The sequence below is a fragment of the Oncorhynchus kisutch genome, linkage group LG25, assembly GCF_002021735.2.
Source record: "Oncorhynchus kisutch isolate 150728-3 linkage group LG25, Okis_V2, whole genome shotgun sequence".
Classification (NCBI taxonomy): domain Eukaryota; kingdom Metazoa; phylum Chordata; class Actinopteri; order Salmoniformes; family Salmonidae; genus Oncorhynchus; species Oncorhynchus kisutch.
Window position 1 is genome coordinate 33974159 of NC_034198.2, and position 22519 is coordinate 33996677.

General features: G+C 40.8%; 1 protein-coding gene across 1 annotated transcript in view; it reads left to right on the forward strand.

The window, feature by feature from the left end:
• Positions 1-22519, forward strand: part of LOC109870209 (CUB and sushi domain-containing protein 1) — a 291027-nt gene that overhangs the window by 221700 nt on the left and 46808 nt on the right. The window contains exons 31-39 of the mRNA XM_031804842.1: positions 82-198; positions 1006-1119; positions 2589-2684; positions 4130-4333; positions 6583-6707; positions 7143-7239; positions 14788-14892; positions 21341-21459; positions 22409-22478. Coding sequence (XP_031660702.1) covers positions 82-198; positions 1006-1119; positions 2589-2684; positions 4130-4333; positions 6583-6707; positions 7143-7239; positions 14788-14892; positions 21341-21459; positions 22409-22478 — 1047 coding nt within the window. The remainder of the gene's footprint in view (positions 1-81; positions 199-1005; positions 1120-2588; positions 2685-4129; positions 4334-6582; positions 6708-7142; positions 7240-14787; positions 14893-21340; positions 21460-22408; positions 22479-22519) is intronic.

Consider the following 22519-nt stretch of genomic DNA (forward strand, 5'->3'; position numbering starts at 1 on the left):
GTATACATGGTGCTTGTCCTTTCATGATTATTGTCTCTGGGAATTAAGTAACAGGGAGATGGTTTCTGGTGTGTCTTTCAGCTCCTTGTGGTGGTCATTATGCTGGATCTGAAGGCGTGGTACTCTCTCCTAACTTTCCCCAGAACTACACCACTGGTCAAACGTGCTCCTACTACATTACTGTCTCTGGAGAATTTGGTAAGGTTTTTATTTAATTTAACCTTTATCTAACTAGGCAAGTCACTTTTAAGAACAAATTCTTATTTACAATGACGACCTACCCCGGCCAAACCCGGACGACGCTGAGCTAATTATGCGCCGCCCTATGGGACACCCAATCACAGCCGGCTGTGCCTCTTGCGCTGAGATGCAGTGTCTTAGACCACTGCGCCACTCGGGAGAAGGGTTAATCAACTGCAACATTATTAAAGCAGCACTTAGACTTAATCTGACTAGTGTTATACCTCTGATTTAGCTGCCTACAGTCCAATGGAGGATTTACCATCATTTTCAGATATTATCATTGTGGAAAGTATGTATCTTAAGATAGTCTCCTCCTATCCAGGCTTATACAAAGCATAGTTCAGTCATGAAGTGCTGAATCATGGATCAAGGTATGTTAGAGTCATCCCTGGTTCTTGTCTGACCTCATACAAGTTATGCTTTCTCAATTGTGCGTGATATTCGGCCGTGATGACACAACCAAAACATATCTAATTGTATAAGGTATTTATCTGTGCCTCAGTGCGTATTTATCATGCATGAACTGGTGTAGCAGATGTGAAATCGCAAGGTAAACATTGTTGGTTAGCCTGTTGTGTGGTGACATCACCCACCCTGAGACCTGGGTAGTTAGCACGCTAGCCTTGTGTCATTGTTGACAAGATTCCAAGTTCCATTTTGCCATTTTAAACTCTCAGTTTACCATTTGCAGATAGGATTGTTTTGGAGCCACGTTTTTCATACTGAGGTAACCTATATGATGTCCCCATTTTGTCTCCTCAGTGGTGTTTGGGCAGTTTGCCTACTTTCAGACAGCAATGAATGACTCAGTGGAACTATTTGATGGGGCCAATCAGAATGCCAGGCTGCTAAGCTCCCTTGCTGGGTCTCATTCTGGTACGTAATAGCTTTCCATTCTTTCCGTTGTTTGTAGCCTTTAAATGAACAAAACCGATGGAAAACCACACATGCAGATGTTGTTGGGGAAGACAAGAGGTGGTATTACAAAAAGGTCTCAGCATGATCCCTGTATTAATAACTGCTGTTGGCACTTGGTTACTGTCTCATTCAAAATGTTTTCATTTCAGTAATTAACATTGTGACATAACGTCCATATTGCGACATAACATCCATATTGCGACATGATGTCCATGCCATATCAGAAATAAGCAATGCTTCAATGATCACGAGTATCCATGGTTTCAGTCCTTAGGCTACTGTTGTCGTCTACACTGTTCTTACCCCTAGATGGCTTCAGAGAGAGCTTGTGTGGCCTACCACTTTGCGATTGAGTCGTTGTTGCTCCCAGTCCTTAGGCCACTCTCTCAGTATTTTTGTATTATTTAAAGCCACCTAATAAAATACAAAAAATTCAACACCTGTCCTCATCCGATTTATCACTGGTATTGACAGGGGAAGGTAATTACATTTCAGAACAGAAATCAGCCTCAACTTTACATTCTTCTGAGGATTGATTAAGGCTGTTGGATATAAACTGTTTGTATGGGACCTTGTACTATTCAGATTTGTGTTATTCTGCAGTGCAACAATATATTCCCAAGGGAGATGATGGTCTTTGACTTTGTCTTTGGATTTCACCATTCAGTAATGCAGTATGTGATGTGCTATATAAAATTAAAATGGAAAGGTTATACTGAATTAGATAACACATTAATTACCTCTGACATTTGTCCAAGACGTGTATACTAATATTTTCTGTACACTATTCCTTTGCACTGGTAATTGAGATTTTCTATCAACAAGTGACTTGATGTGTTTTCCCTGTCTATTCATGGTGACATTTGAATTATAATGATACATTAGATCATAATGCATTGGCTGTGTTCACCTTAATGGAGGCTGATTAGCAACCTACATTAGCCACATCCACAATAAGCTACTCTACCTAATTATAGGCGTTCAAATGTCATGGCTTTCAATAAGTTCACGCCATCAAGAAGACACATCCTACCATGTTTTCATTGTCACAGCTGATTACGTTTTACAAGACTCAAGCCTACAAATTTGTAGCCTATACAAAGTTGTTTGCTTGTCCAACATTCTCATTATTGATAAGACTTTGTTCTTCCTCTTATTATTAAGAGAGTCCTCTACTCTATACACCGTACTTAAAAGTTCAACTGCCAACATCATGCTATTTACCCAGCAAGATTTTGAATGGGAGCGAGTATATTTATAAGAAGCAATTCATCATGCAGCTGAGGTTTTGTTCTGTATAGCACACAAGAAGGGTCGGGAATCTCAAGAAAGGCCACTGTTGTCCTCATAGGGTTAACACTGTGAGTCAGCATATTGTGTGTGTTTAAAAATATATATATATATATATATTCATCCTTTTTTTGCAGGAGAGACCTTGCCCCTGGCGACATCAAACCAAATTATGGTGCGATTTACTGCAAAGAATGGTCCTTCCGCCAGGGGTTTCCACTTTGTTTACCAAGGTATGTTTACATACTGTATGAACAGGTAATACGTTGCAATATATACATACTCAGGTCACATGCATGACCCTTCCTTGCTGTTTTTACCCCTGTGGCAGTAGGTGTGTTTCTGAGGGTCCTGGAGGCCTCCTGAAGCCCTCCATCCCCAGGCACCAAAGGGTCTTATCTATCCATGTTATGGTTCCCATGGTTGTCAGGCTGTTCAGGGCGTTTGCCATTATCTCTCTTGCCCCATGGGAGCCTAGGGTGCCAGTACTCTAATCATTATACCTGTGCAAGGCATGTCATGGTGAAAGGGATTTCTAGCTGCTTTTAGTAGGCATTGAGCAGAAGGGCTCACACAGATACACTATAGAACCGTATGTTGAAAGTGCCATAACCAATATTTAAGGACTCCCTCTCTCTTGCATAATCAATATAAAATGTCACACATTAATATATAAAATATAAACCCACATGTTTTATAAAACGTTTCCAGGATGGCAGAGTACGATTTTTCTTTTTTCTTTCTTAACTCAATCCTTTCAAGATTCCTTAAATCCAATGATGCCTTTGGCTTTTTATCATCGAGGTGTCATGTCTACTTTATTTTAGTGTCATTTAGAGGTTCTCTCTCATGTAGATAATAGCTCACCTCAGGACACATCAAGCATTTTCTCTCTCTGTCAAAATTGTAATAAATAAGCTATGTGAATTACATGAACTTTTACTGTCAGCTGCCTTATAAAAATGGATGATCTCAAATTGTAATCTTCCATGAAGTATGTTGAGCACATATACTGTACAGTGTTTACCAGACTGTGGGGATGGAAGGGTTTTTTAAATACTCCCTGACAGTTAGGATAGTTTGTTTGGTACATGATTGCAGAACACACTCTGCTCTGGTACAGATCTCGAAATATCATACACAATCCCTCCCAGCCCAACAGTAAAGGCCTCAATATTGCATTACGATATACTATATACTGTAGAATAGTATTTGAACACTTACCCCCCCCCCCCTCGGATATGGAGTTTCACACGTGAAAAACCTTAACGTGTGAAATCTCACTTTCACGTCACAATGTGAAAAACAGAAGAGGTGACAAGGCCATGCATGCAGTGGTACATAATGTTTTGATATACTGTAGTACAGATTGTAACCAGTCATGTTTTGATTATCAGATATATATATATTTGGTTTCATTGTCATCTTCCATGCCTTGGTGTCCTGAGAGTGTTCATGATTGAATAACAAAGTTATAACACACGCTAAAGTGTTTTTACTTCAGCATGAATTAGCCATTAGTATGGCTGATGATACACTGAGATCCTTCTAAAGATCTCAAATGTCCATAATGACAAATCATATATTACTACCACATTGTATTGCACTTTTCCTGTGAGCTTTAAGCAAAGAGTTATCACATCTAGGTGTTAAACACTGGGGACTCTTTTCTTTGTAGCTGTTCCTCGCACCAGTGACACGCAGTGCAGCTCTGTCCCAGAGCCGCGGTACGGTAGACGGATGGGGTCCGACTTCTCCGCTCGTTCCATTGTTCGCTTTGAGTGCAACCCTGGGTATCTGCTACAGGGATCCAAAGCCATCAAATGCAATGTGGTCCCCAGTGCGCTTGCCCAGTGGAATGATACTGTGCCCGCTTGTGCTGGTAAGCCTCCTCAAATCAGTCACATTTGTGGACATTGATTTAGAGATGGGTTGATGTTGTTGTAAAAGGGAAATTACCCCACTTTTCAACCTGGTATTAATTATCACCAGACCCATACCGAGTCTGTGAAAACGACTCATTTCCACTATCTGCTGTTAAAATAAATGTTTTTATTTGATATAGTTTTTTTTACGGTAAAACGTAGGAATGCGCTGTTTTTACATATGTAGACATTGGTATGGTGCTGAGATAATGAATATGAGGTTGAAATGTGATGCAATTGCCCTTTAAGAACATACAGTGGGTAGAACATCTAATAGATATGTCATCATTTTTTACATTTGTAAGTTACCATAAACACCATAAACATACTAAGATATTGGGAAGTGAGATTATTCTTTAGTCACACTAATGTTCTAAACTCAGCAAAAAAGAAACGTCCCTTTTTCAGGACCCTGTCTTTCAAAGATAATTCGTAAAAATCCAAATAACTTCACAGATCTTCATTGTAAAGGGTTTAAACACTGTTTCCCATGCTTGTTCACTGAACCATGAACAATTAATGAACATGAACCTGTTGAACGGTCGTTAAGACACTAACAGCTTACAGACGGTAGGCAATTAAGGTCACAGTTATGAAAACTTAGGACACTAAAGAGGCCTTTCTACTGACTCTGAACAACACCAAAAGAAAGATGCCCAGGGTCCCTGCTCATCTGCTTGAACGTGCCTTAGATGTGGCCAGGGCAATAAATTGCAATGTCCGTACTGTGAGAAACCTAAGACAGCGCTACAGGGAGACAGGACGGACAGCTGCTCGTCCTTGCAGTGGCAGACCACATGTAACAACACCTGCACAGGATCGGTACATCCGAAACATCACAACTGCAGGACAGGTACAGGATGGCAACAGCAACTGCCCGAGTTACACCAGGAATGCACAATCCCTCCATCAGTGCTCAGACTGTCCACAATAGGCTGAGAGAGGCTGGACTGAGGGCTTGTAGGCCTGTTGTAAGGCAGGTCCTCACCAGACATCACCGGCAACAACGTCGCCTATGGGCACAAACCCACCATTGCTGGACCAAACAGGACTGGAAAAAAGTGCTCTTCTCTGACAAGTCGCGGTTTTGTCTCACCAGGGGTGATGGCTGGATTCGTGTTTATCGTGGAAGGAATGAGCGTTACACCGAGACCTGCACTCTGGAGCGGGATCTATTTGGAGGTGGAGGGTCATGGTCTGGGGCGGTGTGTCACAGCATCATCGGACTGAGCTTGTTGTCATTGCAGGCAATCTCAACGCTGTGCATTACAGGGAAGACATCCTGACATGAGCCTCCAGCATGACAATGCCACCAGCCACACTGCTCGTTCTGTGCGTGATTTCCTGCAAGACAGGAATGTCAGTGTTCTGCCATGGCCAGTGAAGAGCCCGGATCTCAATCCCATTGAGCTCGTCTGGGACCTGTTGGATCGAAGGGTGAGGGCTAGGGTCATTGCCCCCAGAAATGACCGGAACTTGTAGGTGCCTTGGTGGAAGAGTGGGGTAACATCTCACAGCAAGAACTGGCGAATCTGGTGCAATTCATGAGGAGGAGTTGCACTGCAGTACATATTGCAGCTGGTGGCCACACCAGATACTGACTGCTACTTTTAGATTTTGACCCCACCCCCTTTGTTAAGGGACACATTATTAAATTTCTGTTAGTCACATGTCTGTGGAACTTGTCCAGTTAATTGAATTCAGTTGTTGAATCTTGTTATGTTCTTACAAATATTTACGCATGTTAAGTTTGCTGAAAATAACGCAGTTGACAGTGAGAGGACATTTCTTTTTTTACTGAGTTTATATATAATTATAAACTGGGTGGTTCGAGCCCTGAATGCTGATTGGCTGACAGCTGTGGTATATCAGACCGTATACAATGTGTATGACGAAACCATTTCTTTGTACTGCTCTAATTACATTGGTAACCAGTTTATAATAGCAATAAGGCACTTTGAGGGTTTGTGGTATATGGCCAATATACCACAGCTAAGGGCAGTGTCGAGGCACTCCGCGTTGCATTGTGCTTTATGAACAGCCCTTAGCCATGGTATATTGGCTATATACCACACCTCCTCTGGCCTTATTGCTTAAATTACTCATGTCAAATTTCCACTCGGTGTCTTGACTCACCATGGCTACAGGAACCTGGCATGTGCCCCATTCAATGTGACTCTAATTTCCCCTCTGTTTCGCTCCCCAGTTCCATGCAGCGGTAATCTGACAGAGAGAAGAGGCACCATCCTCTCCCCCGGATTCCCCGAGCCCTATGGGAACAGCTTGAACTGCGTGTGGAAAATCATTGTCACCGAAGGAGCTGGGATTCAGGCAAGTACAAAGGGGGCAGGTCTGAACTCATCGAAAGTAATAAGCTACACCGACAGACAGAGAAGAGAGGGAAAATTGTATTTTTTGAGTGACAGGCTATAGCACATTTTAACCGTCAGTCGTCCTACTGAGAAGAAAAGAAAATTAGACGGTATAAATTAGACCCGTTGCCAGCAGAAGTAGTTTTAAAGCACATAAAAAACAGCTGCAGTCTTATTGCTATTGATCGTGCCCTAATGAGAACAACTCGTTTTTTAAAATACTTCTTACAAGAGCACAGTATAAAACCTGGGTTTATGTCTATAGCAGGAGAGAAAACTTCCCTCAATAAAAAACACCAATCTCTCATCTAACCATTCAAAATGCTTGTCCTTTCAGAGAGATGGCATGTACATTATTTTTGTCACTCTATTTATGTATTTTTTTCTTTTGCAGATTCAAGTAATGAGCTTCGCCACTGAGCATAATTGGGATTCCTTAGAAATCTATGATGGAGGGGACATGACAGCTCCTAAACTTGGAAGCTTTTCAGGTGGGAATTGGATTACTTAATCATGCATGGAATCACACGTTTCCCCTTGAGATATCATGTCTGTGTGCAATATAATACTTATTGCAAATTAGGTTTCATGTGTTTTACAGAATTCTTACAGGCCTATTATTTTGAAGACCACAATAAAAATGAAACCGACTCATGTTATGTTCCGTAGTTCTTCTAGGGGACTGAACATTGATCATGGGTCCAATACCTTTCTCCGCAATCTTTTACACAGCAGACCAATGTCCCAATCGTCATGTTGGATGACTCACAGTATTTGCTCCAGAGACCTTTTGAAATCCAGTTGGCAGCCATCTTGGCTTTCGTTGCCTCCCAGTTAATCCTAGGAACAGCATTTCTGCAACTGAATAGCTTTGTCTGCTATCTAATGAAGACATTGAATGCTATGGCTCCATTAGGCATTATCAGTGATATGTATGGCATATTCCATCCTTTTGAAAATAGAGGGCACTTCCCCTGTCTGGCAAATGTGTGGGTTTATCAATCTTGAGTAGATCCATTAGTTCATGACTTTCAGTATGTGTACATGATTTTAAATTATTCAGTAAGCGAGGTCAGTTGGAGAAGAAGGTCATGACAGACATTGGGGACAATGTTGGACGGAACTCCTCCATAGGAATGAATAGAATTCTGCAGTATTTCAATTCAATATTTCAAGGACGAAATTACATGTATTTAAGTATTTTTGTTGTTGTAGTGGGGACAGTAACATTAGTACTTTCTAAAAACTATTCTTTAAGGATTTTTTAAATATATTTAAAAATATATATATATATATTTATACGGTATACACTACCGTTCAAAAGTTTGGGGTCACTTAGAAATGTCCTTGTTTTTTAAAGAAAAGCACATTTTTTGTCCATTAAAATAACATAAAATTGATCGGAAATGCAGTGTAAACATTGTTAAAGTTGTAAATGACTATTGTAGCCAGATTTCTTAATGAAATATCTACATAGGCGTACAGAGGCCCATTATCAGCAACCATCACTCCTGTGTTCCAATGGCACGTTGTGTTAGCTAATCCAAGTTTATCATTTTAAAAAGGCAAATTTATCATTAGAAAACACTTTTGCAATTATGTTAGCACGGCTGAAAACTGTTGTTCTGATTAAAGAAGCAATAAAACTGGCCTTCTTTAGACTAGTTGAGTATCTGGAGCATCAGCATTTGTGGGTTCGATTACAGGCTCAAAATGTCCAGAAGCAAAGAACTTTCTTCTGAAACTCGTCAGGCTATTCTTGTTCTGAGAAATTAAGGCTATTCCATGCGAGTAATTGCCAAGAAACTGAAAATCTTGTGCAATGCTGTGAACTACTCCCTTCACAGAACAGCACAAACTGTCTCTAACCAGAATAGAAAGAGGAGTGGTAGGCCCCATTGCACAACTGAGCAAGAGGACAAGTACATTAGAGTGTCTAGTTTGAGAAATAGACACCTCACAAGTCCTCAACTGGCAGCTTCATTAAATAGTACCCGCAAAACACCAGTCTCAACGTCAACAATGAAGAGGCGACTCCGGGATGATGGCCTTCTAGGCAGAGTTCCGCTGTCCAGTGTCTGTGTTCTTTTATTTTATTGGCTCTTTCTTTGCAACTCTGCTGAGAAGGCCAGCATCTCGGAGTTGCATCTTCGCTGTTGACGTTGAGACTGGTGTTTTGCGGGTAGTTTCTCCCATTCTTCTCTGCAGATCCTCTCAAGCTCTGTCAGATTGGATGGGGAGCGTCGCTTTACAGCTATTTTCAGGTCTCTCCATAGATTTTCGATCAGGTTCAAATTCGGGCTCTGGGTGGGCCACTCAAGGACATTGAGACTTGTCCCGAAGCCACTCCTGTATTTGTCTTTGCTGTGTGCTTAGGGTCATTGTCCTGTTAGGTGAACCTTCGCCCCAGTCTGAGGTCCTGAGCAGGTTTTCATCAAGGATCTCTCTGTACTTTGCTCCGTTCATCTTTGCCTCGATTATGACTAGTCTCCCAGTCCCTGCTGCTGAAAAACATCCCCACAGCATGATGCTGCCAACACCATGCTTCACCGTAGGGATGGTGCCAGGTTTTCTCCAGACGTGACCCTTGACATTCAGGCCAAAGAGTTCGATCTTGGTTTCATCAGACCACAGAATCTTGTTTCTCATGGTCTGAGAGTCTTTAGCTGACTCCAAGCTGACTGTCATGTGCCTTTTACTGAGGAGTGGCTTCCGTCTGGCCACTTTACCATAAAGGCCTGATTGGTAAAGTGCTGCAGAGATGGTTTTCCTTCTGGAATGTTCTCCCATCTCCACAGAGGAACTCTGGAGTTCTGTCAGAGTGACCATCAGGTTGTTGGTCACTTCCCTGACCAAAGCCCTTCTCTCCCGATTGCTCAGTTTGGTCGGGCGGACAGCTCTAGGAAGAGTCTTGGTGGTTCCATACTTCTTCCATTTAAGAATAATGGAGGCCACTGTGTTCTTGGGGACCTTCAATGCTGCAGAAATATTTTTATACCCTTCCCCAGATATGTTCCTCTACACAATCTTGTCTCGGAGCTCTACGGACAATTCTTTCGACATCATGGGTTGGTTTTTGCTCTGACCTTATATAGACAGGTGTGTGCTTTTCCAAATCATGTCCAATCAATTGAATTTTCCACAGGTGGAGTTCAATCAAGTTGTAGAAACATCTCAAGGATGATCAATGCAAACAGGATGCACATGAGCTCAATTTCGAGTCACATAGCAAAGGGTCTGAATATTTATGTAAATAAGGTATTTCAGTTTTTGTTATTTTTAATAAATCTGGAAAAATGTCAAAAACTTATGGTGTGGATTGCTGAGGATGTTTTTATTGAATCCATTTTAGAATATGGCTGTGATGTAACAAAATGTGGAAAAAGTCAAGGGGTCTGAATACTTTCCAAAGGCACTGTATGTTATACAATGGTGGAGGAGTGCCAAGATGGAGGCGCGGTGGCTTTAAAACAGTGCCCCTGTCAGCCGTCTAGTGTATATATAAACCATTGGGTGCACCAGTGGGTGGAGGGTGTCTTAACTTGCGTCTGTCCTCCTTTATCATGCTAAATGCCAACTGATAGGTGTTAGCTGTGTGGGAGTGTTAAACTGTGGGGGATTTCCATGGCAGGTTATGTTGTCAAGCCTCCCCATCTGTGATATTTTAGGATGTCCTCCTGTGGGTCAAAACTACACATCCTTTATGTTAGAAAATATAGATGTGAGAATGGACACATCTGTTACACACATCAACACAGTCGTGAAGAGGGCAGGACAACGCCTCTTCTCCCTAAGGAGGCAAAAAAGATTTGACATAGCCCTTCAGATCCTCAAAAAGGTATACAGCTGCACCATTGAGAGCCTCTTAAGAGGCTGCATCACCTCTTGGTATGGCAAGTGCTTGGCATCCGACCGTAAGGTGCTACAGAGGGTAGTGTGTATGGCCCAGTACATCACTATGGCTGACCTCCCTGCCATCCAGGACGTCTATACCAGGTGGTGTCAGAGGAAGGCCCTAAGAATTGTTAAAGACTCTAGTCACCCAAGTGATAGACTGTTCTCTCTGCTACCACACGGCAAGCGGTACCGATGCACCAAAAACCCTGAACAGCTTCTACCCCCAAGCCATAAGACTGCTAAATAGTTAGTTAAATAGTTAACCAAATAGCTACCCGGATCTCTGCATTGACCATTTTTGCACTAACTTCTTTTGACTCATCACATATGCTGTTGCTACTATTTATTATCTATCCTGTTGCCTAGTCACTTTATTCCTAGTTTTTGTACATATCTACCTCAATTAGCTCGTACCTCTGCACGCTGACTCTGTACTGGTACCCCGTGTATATAGCCAAGTTAATGTTACTCATTGTGTATTTGTTATTACTTATATTATTACATGTTTTACTTTTCTATTATTTCACAATTTTATTTCTCTCTGGGAAGACTAACATTTCAATGTGACGAATAACATTTGATTTGATTTGATTACCATGGTCTCTCCAGCAGGAGGGGATCTCCTGCAGCGGGAAAGGGGGGATTAACCTTTTTTGTGCCTCCCAATGGATATACGTGTAGCCATGCCCCGAGCAATGCCTTCTACAAGCCTGTAATGAACTCAGCTAGTGTCACAACAACAGGCTTAGAAAAGGTCAGACAACTAGGGAGTCATGTGGCTTTAAGGCAAAATGTCTATGCTAAGATATCATTCTGAATGTATTAGTTCACGAGGTTCACCACTGCCGCACTCCTCTAAGCCAAGGTTTTAAATGCAACAAAAAAATGGTTGTCTAGGCCATCTAGCGAATAAATAAATAATGATGTCAGAGAACACCTGGTGACGGTTGTGTATGACTCATTGAATCTAAAGGAAAATACAATGGTAATTTACCTCCATTTTGAGCTGGGTTGTCCAAATGGCACAGGCACTGAGTCATCTTTAACATCGGTGAAATGTCTCCAAATCAGTAATCAGTGACATTAGGAGGGAATAAGAGAGAGGCCGTATCGTGTGCAGTGACACGTTAAGATGCACAGTTTCCCCTTCATCGTTGTGTGGTCTGCCTTTACATCCTTGACATCCTCACCATTATAATCAGTCTTTTTATTCTTCTTTTAGTTACAAATCCATTAGGATAATTCTCTTAATTAAACTGTCGGAAATGCTTTGTGTTCTCTGTCGCCTTCCTTTTTGCATGATGTATCATACAGGATTAATCACACTTAATCAAATACCAATTCGATTACAATTGAATGAGGCTTATCTTTTCTGTTTACCACTATCCCCCTATTACTACTATTAAACAGTAGAATGTGCAAATGATGAGGATATGCTGTTGAAAAATGGTAAACGTGATATTTGTTGAAAAGTCCACTTCACAGTAGCTGCTGTTGTTGCATAGTTTGGTATTCCTTGCCTCAAATTGATTTCAGATTGTAGCATTAATTGCTTTTGCCGTGGATACTTACATTTGAAGCATGATTCATTTGTGATCGATGGAAATATTTAATAATTAATCATACTTCAAATGTAAGTATTCACTGCAAAAGTAATTAAATCCACAATCTGAAATACATTTTATAGGACTCCAAAGATCAAATCAAATTGTATTCATCACATGCTTCATAAACAATAGGTGTAGACTAACAGTGAAATGCTTACTTACAGGCCCTTCCCAATAATGTAAAGAGAAAAAAATTGAAATTATATAAAAAGAATAAAACAAAGAATAAATACACAATAGCTTGGCTATGTACACGGTATACCAGTACTGAGTCGCTGTGCAGGGGTACGAGGTAATTGAGGTAGACATGTACATATACTGTAGGTAGGGATAAAGTGACTAGGCAACATGACAGGTAATAAACAGTAGCAGCAGTGTATGTGATGAGTCAAAAGAGTCAATGCAGATAGCCCGGGTAGTTGCTCATTTACTGTTGCCGTCGCTCGATAGCGACAGTTTATGTCTGTATACCTCTCATTCTGTGTCCATTGTGGCTATTGATTGGGTTTATGTCTATATACCACTCTCATTATGTGGCCATTGTGGCTATTGATTGGGTTTATGTCTATACCTCTCTCATTCTGTGGCCATTGTGGCTATCGATGGGGTTTTGTTTCATCATGTTTAGAGATGATTGCCAAATGGTTAATGTAAAAAATATATATATGGTAAATTGTATTTCAAGATTGGTTTTCCAACTTTACAAAACATAAAATTACCCTGCTTCCCGGCTGAAAGTTCACATCAATAATTTCTTTAATCATAAGGTTCTAGACTGCCTAATAATACTAAATGTGCCAGATTCAATCCCGCAAAGTGCATTTTAAGCTCATCTGTGACTTATCTGACAAGCTCTGGAAACACTGGAGATGCCGTCTCACTAATAGAGATGATGGACCTCTGAATAGCTGGACAGCGGATGAGCTTTACAGAGCTGTCAAACTTCATCCAGAAATTATTAGTCAAGTCATTCAAGCGCAAAGGAGCATTTTACAGACTGCAATCATCAGCATAATGTACTCAGACAATTTTATGCCCGCCCGTTCCTCTACTGCCATACTATGCTGGATCCCATAGCATTACAGAAACCCATTGCAAACTTGGTAGCTCACTGACATGATTTGCAGGTGAACATATCTTAATGTCTTTCAAGTCAGTATTTTGCAGGAGAGCTTTAGTCATTTCATCAGAGTTATTCATGTGATTGATTATAAACGTGTTAAGTTAGTCTACGTTTTGTCATGAATGAGTGAAGGGTATATTGCTGTCTCATAGCATAGCGTTACAACCTGTGAAGATGGCCTCCGAGGATACAAATGTAATAATAGGGTTGCAGAATTCTGGAAACGTTCCACGGTTTTCCAGAAACCCTGGTTGGAGGATTTCAGATGTCCTGTTTATTCCCTCCTGATGGCAGGAATTTTCCAACCAGGGTTTATGGAAAACCTATTTATTTTTTATTACCAGGTTTTTGTAACGCTATGTGTGACATCGATGAAGAGAATAAAAATAATTGCTTTCTCTAACTATGTCACAGAACTTGTGAGCTGGGGTTTGAACATAATATCCTGAAAATATAAAAGCTGGTGTCTCAACAGAATATGTTGCTGTATCTTCAATCTGCCCAGGGGAGTTTCAACATTTCTTTATTAAACTGACCAATGCCCAAGACACCAGAGATTTATTGCTATTATAAAGTTTGACACAAGTGATGAATGACACTGTTTCAGGTTATATAACCGCATATACGATATTTTTCAACCACATGTTTGCTTACTCATGATGAACACTGTGTTCTGATTTTCAGCAGCCTGAGCCAAAGCACATCATCCAAAAACATAGGATATCTACCAACCTGATCAAATCACATTGTATTTGTCACAATTCTTACTTACAAGCCCTAACCAACAATGCAGTTTAAACAAATATACAGTATATATCTATATATATATATGAATAAGAAGTAAAAGTAACAAATAATTACAGAGCAGCAGTAAAATAACAATAGCGAGGCTATATACAGTGGGTACTGGTACAGAGTCAATGTGCGGGGGCACCGGTTAGCCGAGGTAATTGAGGTAATATGTACATGTAGGTAGAGTTATCAAAGTGACTATGCATAGATGGTTCCCTTTGAGCTCTGTAGACTTTTAACATTTTTACTTTTCCTATCTGTGGTGGTATGGTTGACTGCCCCTTGGAAACATTTGATGAGAACACTCCCCTGGGAGCTCAGATACTGAAGAACAGAAACAAACTTCAGTGACTATTGTCTGTTAGAATTTCAAAGCATGTTTTTTTATTCCCCTTCCCCCCTTTCCCCTCTTTTCATTTGGTTGACCTCCAAAAAGGAAAGTATTTTATAGAGGAGGGAAAATGTCCATAGAATAGTGAAGAGCTGGTCACCTTATTCTGTTTTGGCCATTGATATAAACTGTAGTCACTTGACGAACCAACCCTCCAGAAAACATCTATATATATTCAGAATTGCAACATTGAGATGAATGTAGACTTCTCCTGTGTGATGTATTTCAGGTACAACTGCTCCAGCCTTGCTGAACAGTACCTCCAACCAGCTCTACCTCCACTTCCAGAGTGATATCAGTGTTGTTGCTGCTGGATTCCACCTTGAGTACAAAAGTGAGTACACTGTGTGTCTCATCATGAAACATTCATTTTCTCCATATCCTCTGACCCTGTGAAATAAAGGAATCTACAAGATTTCCTCTTGGCTAATAAAATGTTGCTTACTTCTCTCTCTCTCTCCTCTCTCTCTCTCTCTTTCTCTCTCTCTCCTCTCTCTCTCTCTCTTCTCTCTCTCTCTCTCTCTCTCTCTCTCTCTCTCTCTCTCTCTCTCTCTCTCTCTCTCTCTCTCTCTCTCTCTCTCTCTCTCTCTCTCTCTCTCTCTCTCTCTCTCTCTCTCTCTCTCTCTCTCTCTCTCTCTCTCTCTCTCTCTCTCTCTCTCTCTCTCTCTCTCTCTCTCTCTCTCTCTCTCTCTCTCTCTCTCTCTCTCCTTCCTTCTGGAACATGTAGTAGCATCACCTACAGTGCAGCTAACACTCTGAATCAAAAGCACTCAACGGGGCATTCTACTTTTAGAATGTTATAAATGAAGCAGCTCTGGGTGAGGCATGTGCATTTTGACATTTGAAAGCTTTAGAAAAATTACCAAAGCTGTCAGCATAAATGGTTCAACAAGTACAGCGTAATTCACTGATAACAATTCTGTTAACGAAAAAATAAATACCAAGGAAACTGGCTGATAAAATCCAATTTCACTACCTTTTACCATGGGTTGGAGCCTGATGGGAATTCCTCTTTTCAACTCTGAAATGGGCTCCCAATCTGTACTGTGTGGACACTGATAGCATCAGAGATAGTCTGTCTCTCTGGCCGCTTGCCTCATCTGCCTCTGTCTCAACAGAAGAAACAGTGCCCTTTAGCTGCTGTGGACAGTCCTGATGTAAACCATTTTACCTTATTCATTCTTACACCTCAACATCCTCTTCTACTATCTCTAAGTCCTCTCAGTGGGGATCCCAATTCGGGCTATTTCCCCTCTCTCAGCCCACTTAAAAGTGTATCCCCCATGTGCAGCCTATGTGCTATGTGATCCAGCAGGGTTGTTCAACTGGCGGCCCGCGGGCAAGATCCGGCCCATTTATTAATCCCTTTGATAAATTCTTAACATTAAGAAATTAAAAAATCCCTTCCAAAAATCCGGCTTTCAGTGCCAAAACAGTCTCACATTACATACGCTCACATACACAAAACACACACACGTACATGCATATTGACGCCACACACACACACTCACACATAGACACACTTTCACAATCTTCACATACACTGCTACTACTCTGTTTATTATCTATCCTGATTGCCTAGTCACTTTTAACCCGACCTACATGTACATATTACCTCAACTACCTTGTACCCCTGCACATTGACTCGGTACCGGTACTCCTTGTATTGTGTTACTATTTTTTTCTTATTTGCAAATGTTCTTACTTTTTAACTCTGCGTTCTTGAGAAAGGGCTCGTAAGTAAGCATTTCACTGTAAAGCCTACACCTGTTGTATTTTGTGACAAATACAATACACACCACTACTGTGGTTGTCTATACAGTAGTGTGGTTTCTAGCAGTATCTAGCATTTTTTTGCGGTTTCTAGCGCCTATGTGGCATGTTGATTTATTTGGGGGTTTTTTCACATGAATTTGGCTCTAGCATTTGAACGATGTATGCTAAAAATATTATGACCTCATTCTTAAAAGCTACAACTCACAGGAACTCGTACCTGCCTTTTCTGATAACCCTAGCCCTTCTGTTTCGCTGTATGATAACCCTAACCCTTCTGTTTCCCTGTATGATAACCCTAACCCTTCTGTTTCTCTGTCTGATAACCCTAACCCTTCTGTTTCCCTGTCTGATAACCCTAACCCTTCTGTTTCTCTGTCTGATAACCCTAACCCATCTGTTTCCCTGTCTGATAACCCTAACCCTTATGTTTCCCTGTCTGATAACCCTAACCCTTCTGTTTCCCTGTCTGATAACCCTTAAGTGATATGACATGCTATTCTTTAAAATAATTTCTCCGAATTGAGCTAATCATGTAAATGTAATTAACTAGAGAGTCGGGGCACCACGAAATAATATTTATAGAGCTGTTATCTTCCGAATAAACTCTTAAAAACCTAGTAATATTTTACATCAATAGCAGTCAATATTAATCATCATCTTAATTCAGTCTCATCTGAAATTAAAATTCTTGGTTATCTGCACAAACCCTGGCTAACAAGTTGAATCAGCAATGCAAAATTGGGTTTCATTATTTATTTACTAAATACCTAACTAATCACACAGAATTACACATACACATAATTAAATCATAACTTGATTACAAATTACGTCAAAAAGGAAAACGTCCCTAGCGGGCGGAACAGATATGACAGGTGCTTACACAAAAGAAAAGGGCTGGGTTTGAGTGAAAGAGCGGGAAGACTGAGTAACAAAGGAAGAAGCTGTGCTATCGTAAATACAGAATCTTATGCATTCTAAATTACTTCCCATTTGGAAATGGAAAATGCAATAAATATTTACTCTGAGCTGCGCTTCGGTAGGTTGGTTGTAGATGGAAGGCCGTGTTGCCCAACCGAGTCCTTTGAAGAATGTCTCTGGTTGTCAATTGGATACGTTGTAGTAACGTCATTGTGTGGTAGACGGGATACTCTGTCTGTTCCTTCCTAACCTGCGTTGGCTTCGTTCTGTAGTTATTATCTGAACCATTCTGACATCGGACCGTCGTCCTCACATCCTCGGAACAGGAGGTTATATTTTCGTCAAGGTTTTATATAGTGGAGCGAGAAGGGTGTGTCTGAAACGTTTTATAAACCATGACTCTTCACAGGGGCGGGCCACTGATTGAGCAGAACGCTAACCTTGTGAAAACCCAAATCTCACATTTTAGAAGCTAAAATCACATTTCATCCCATCACGAATAAATTAATATTCAAACATTTCAATTGAAAAAAATCAATTCCATCAATTCCATGTGAATCTGATAACTCTGATGTCTAGACTTTCCGCTGTAGAGTTTGTCATCTTATCATTGATGTGAATGTCTCAGATGACAACCGAACTGACATCATATCCATTAAGTACCACCGCATATGTTTAATTGGTCGGATTACCAGAATATAGTTAATTTCCCCCCACCTTCTGATGTTCCCAGAATCTCTGTTAACCAAGGGGTTTGCAAATGTAACATCAGTAGGGTAGAAAAAGGGGGGAAGAGGTATTTATGACTGTCATGAACCTACCCGCAGGCCAACGTCATGACAGTGGTGAGCGAGAGTTGCGCCCTTACCTTTTCAATGATGATAAAACATCTTGGTTGCACCTCGACTCACGTTGACTGAGCGTCCTCCACTTCTTTCCTGATTACTTTTAGCAACATTTAATATGAAGAAAAGTGCTTTATTGGTGTGTGTGCGTTGCTTTTTTATACAGTTCTCCCGAAGCATGTGGAAGTAATAATAACCCTTTTTTACATCTAGCCGCCGTAAGTATATGGTTGAATAGCCCAGTCAAACAGCATCAACCGTAAGGGATCTAACCAGGAAACGTACCAACGTTTTTTAATCAGTCTTATCTTGATTAGAGATTGATTATTTCTCTCACTGCTGCATGAAGAGGAGATACTTAACACAGGGCATGACTCCTTCTGGTCACTACACAACCATACATGCTAGATTAGGCTTGTTAACCCAGGAGTCCTTGCTCAGTTGCCAACCTGGAACCTCCTTAATACAATCATTGCGACGGCAACCTCGTTTAACCCTTCGCCTCTCCATAGCAACACTTCCCTTTCCAAGTCGTTGTTGTAAATGAGAATGTCTCCTCAATCAATCGATCTGTTCAAATGAAGCTAAAACATGGCAGAAAATCTAATGTGGCCCTTACTAATGGCTTTGGACAAAACTGAGACATGCTGAGAATGTCAGGATGTTACAAATGAAAGAAGTTTAGGCCAATTTAGTATGTATTCTTTGCCAATTGTCTTCTATATTAATACACATCATTGGCAGGATGTCTTCCTGGAAGCGTTATGCCTGATATAGCCATGCCATTTCTAGGATGTTATGCAGAATAGGGGAGAGCCAGTGTTTTGTAAAGGACATCAACTGTATAATTAACCAATAAGTGACGAGGAGGTGTGGTATATGCAGTGGTGTAAAGTAATTTCAAGTATTTTGGGGTATCTGTACTTTATTTTACTATTTTATATTTTGGCCTACTTTTACTTCACTACATTCATAAAGAAAATAATGTACTTTTTACTCCATACATTTTCCCTGACACCCAAAAGTACGTATTGCATTTTGACAGGAAAATGTCCAATTCACACACTTATCAAGAGAACATCCCTGGTCATCCCTACTGCCTCTGATCAGGCGGTCTCACTAAACACAAATGCTTCGATTGTGTTGGAGTGTGCCCCTGGCTATCCGTCAATTTAAAATGAACAAGAAAATGGTGCCGTCTGGTTTTACTTTTGATACTTAAGTATATTTAAAACCAAATACTTTTAGACTTTTACTCAAGTAGTGTATCACTGGGTGACTTTTTTACTTGAGTCATTTTAAGGTATCTTTACTTTTACACAAGTATGAGAATGTAGTACTTTTTTCACCAATGTGTATATGGCCAATATACCACGGCTAAGAACTGTTCTTATGTATGACGCAATAGCAGAGTGCCTGGATACAGCCCTTAGCCGTGGTATATTGTCCATATACCACAAACCCCCGAGGTGCCTTATTGCTATTATAAACTGGTTACCAACGTAATTAGAACAGTAAAAAAATATGTTTCGTCATACCCATGGTATATATAATATACATTTTTACCTAGAGCTACGTGTACTGTAAAAGTAGATATCATTAAATAAGAATAGCTTTGTGACTTTTTGTCAGAACAAGAGGAGCTTGTTATATTTGCATAGAGATGGTTGTCATTGACTTTTAGGTTCATCCTGAATGTTTACCGTTGGATGACTGTGGCTGCATCTTCATGATCCTAGACTGAATCTGGCTTGTGCACGGTAGTTACGAAGTTCCACATCTAAAATGAGATTCACGCCACGTGTTTTTATCACACATCAAGATGGTGAATTTGTTAGAGCTTGGGTGAGGAGACAAGTGTATTAAATGTTTGACTTTCTGGATCTTGAAGGCTGAATTCCTGCCTGGATCAGTCCGTTGTGGTTGTAGAGAAAATGTCAGATTCTTTCCCTCAAGGGTTATCATTTATCCTCTGAGAGAGAGACTATGGCCATGTGGCATTTTATTGATTTATTCTGCAGAAAAACACTTCAAATGGTTGGTATGTGTAACGTGTGTCAGCTAGATGGAATTGGAATTAACAAGTGTTATTGATCTAACGTTAAATAAATGTGTTAGTAGTTTGGTACAAGCCAGGGTTCTGATGCCTTAGCATTTAAAGAAATGCCCAGTGCTCTTTTTGTGGTTCACTGTTTTTTGACCAGTTGCATACTGTACATTTCCGCTCACTCCCTCCTGAACAGGAGTACATGCTCCTTAGAATATATTGAAAGTAACTTGCTCCGAATTCTGCTGTGAATTCTCCTTGAACCAGAGCTAATGTTTAATCTCCCTAGTCTCGCCCTAGCCGCCCACAGCCATTTGGGCTTCCCTGTTTGAAACAGTCACCTACACATTAGCAGTGTGACAGTGTCTGTTGGCTTTTGTTGTATTGGGTAATGTAGGCATCGCAGGTGAAAGTCCTTTGCTATTGATGGGTAGAAAAATAATGAGAGAGTTTTACACACACTCACAACTGCACGGTGCTACCTGCTGAGTGGTGCAATCCAAACAAGACAAATTTATACAGCATCTCCTTTCATTGGCTTGACGAATGTGGTTGTCATGGCAACATACTCTCTCACTGTCTCCTCCTGCAGTGTGTACAGTTTTAACCCACTGGAAGATGTTTTCAAGAAATGAACAAAATCACAATGCATATTTAAATAACACGGATCAGTGGGTATGCTATTTTCTGATTTTTTTTAATAACAATACTGTTTTAGCGTTCTAAATGTAGAAGCATAGAGACAAAGGTTACACACTACAGCACAAAATACACTTTCAGTTTCATGACGTTGTCAGTACCCTGTGCCCCTTGCTACCCGACTGTGGTTATGTATCTGCATTACCTTCCTATGACTGGGGGTTTATAACCATCCAAATGACAAATGATTTAACTATAGAAAACTAAACAAACGTACAAAAATCCTAAACCAATAATCATCTTATCTATTTTAATAGCTATAAGCTATACCAGAGCCTGTTGACAGCATACAATAATCATATCCACTTGGCTTTACAATACTCACCGATGTGTTTGCCTCTTCTTGCTCCAGCTTTGAGGAATACTGTTCTCTGAAACATGAAAACAGGATCACCACACTGAGTATTGAAGACCAATCATTCATGTGATGTTCAACATCAAGTACTTTATCTAAGCAGGCATGATGAGGCCTTTTTTTATGTCTCTGCTTCATCTAGCCGTTGGTCTCACTGCCTGTCCGGAGCCAGTGGTGCCTGCCAATGGCATCAAAACAGCGGACAGGTACATGGTCAATGAGGTGGTGTCATTCAGCTGTGAACCAGGATACATGCTGCAGGTGAGAGCTGTACTGTGTTCCCACTGCTGTGTCAACGTGCTGCTAAGCTTTATCCCCTAAGTCAATGTGTAAAGACATTGTGTGATGTGTCGCATGTCTAGTATGCAAAGTCAACTCGGCAACTCGGCAAACTTTGATTTGTCTTTGAGTTCAGTGTTCTGAGAACCCCCTACCTTCACATTATAGAGAGAAACCCCCTACCTTCACATTATAGAGAGAAACCCCCGACCTTCTCACATCTGAGAGAGAAACCCCCTACCTTCTCACATCTGAGAGAGAAACCCCCTACCTTCGCATTATAGAGAGAAACCCCCTACCTTTACATTATAGAGAGAAACCCCCTACCGTTACATCTGAGAGAGAAACCCCCTACCTTTACATTATAGAGAGAAACCCCCTACCTTCACATTATAGAGAGAAACCCCCTACCTTTACATTATAGCGAGAAACCCCCTACTTTCATATTATAGAGAGAAACCCCCTACCTTTACATTATAGCGAGAAACCCCCTACCTTTACATTATAGAGAGAAACCCCCTACCTTCACATCTGAGAGAGAAACCCCCTACCTTTACATTATAGAGATAAACCCCCAACCCTCACATTATAGAGAGAAACCCCTTACCTTTACATTATAGAGATAAACCCCCTACCTTCACATTATAGAGAGAAATATACTACCTTTACATTATAGAGAGAAATCCCCTACCTTCACGTTATAGAGAGAAACCCCCTACCATTACATTATAGAGAGAAACCCCCTACCTTTACATCTGAGAGAGAAACCCCCTACCTTCGCATTATAGAGAGAAACCCCCTACCTTTACATTATAGAGAGAAACCCCCTACCTTTACATTATAGCGAGAAACCCCCTACCTTTACATTATAGAGAGAAACCCCCTACCTTTACATTTATAGAGAGAAACATCCTACCTTTCTATTTTCCAGGGCCACTCTCATATATCCTGTATGCCAGGGACCGTGCGGCGCTGGAACTACCCTCCCCCTCTCTGCATTGGTAAGAACTTTTACTTGGAAGTGGTCACATTCAAGGCAATG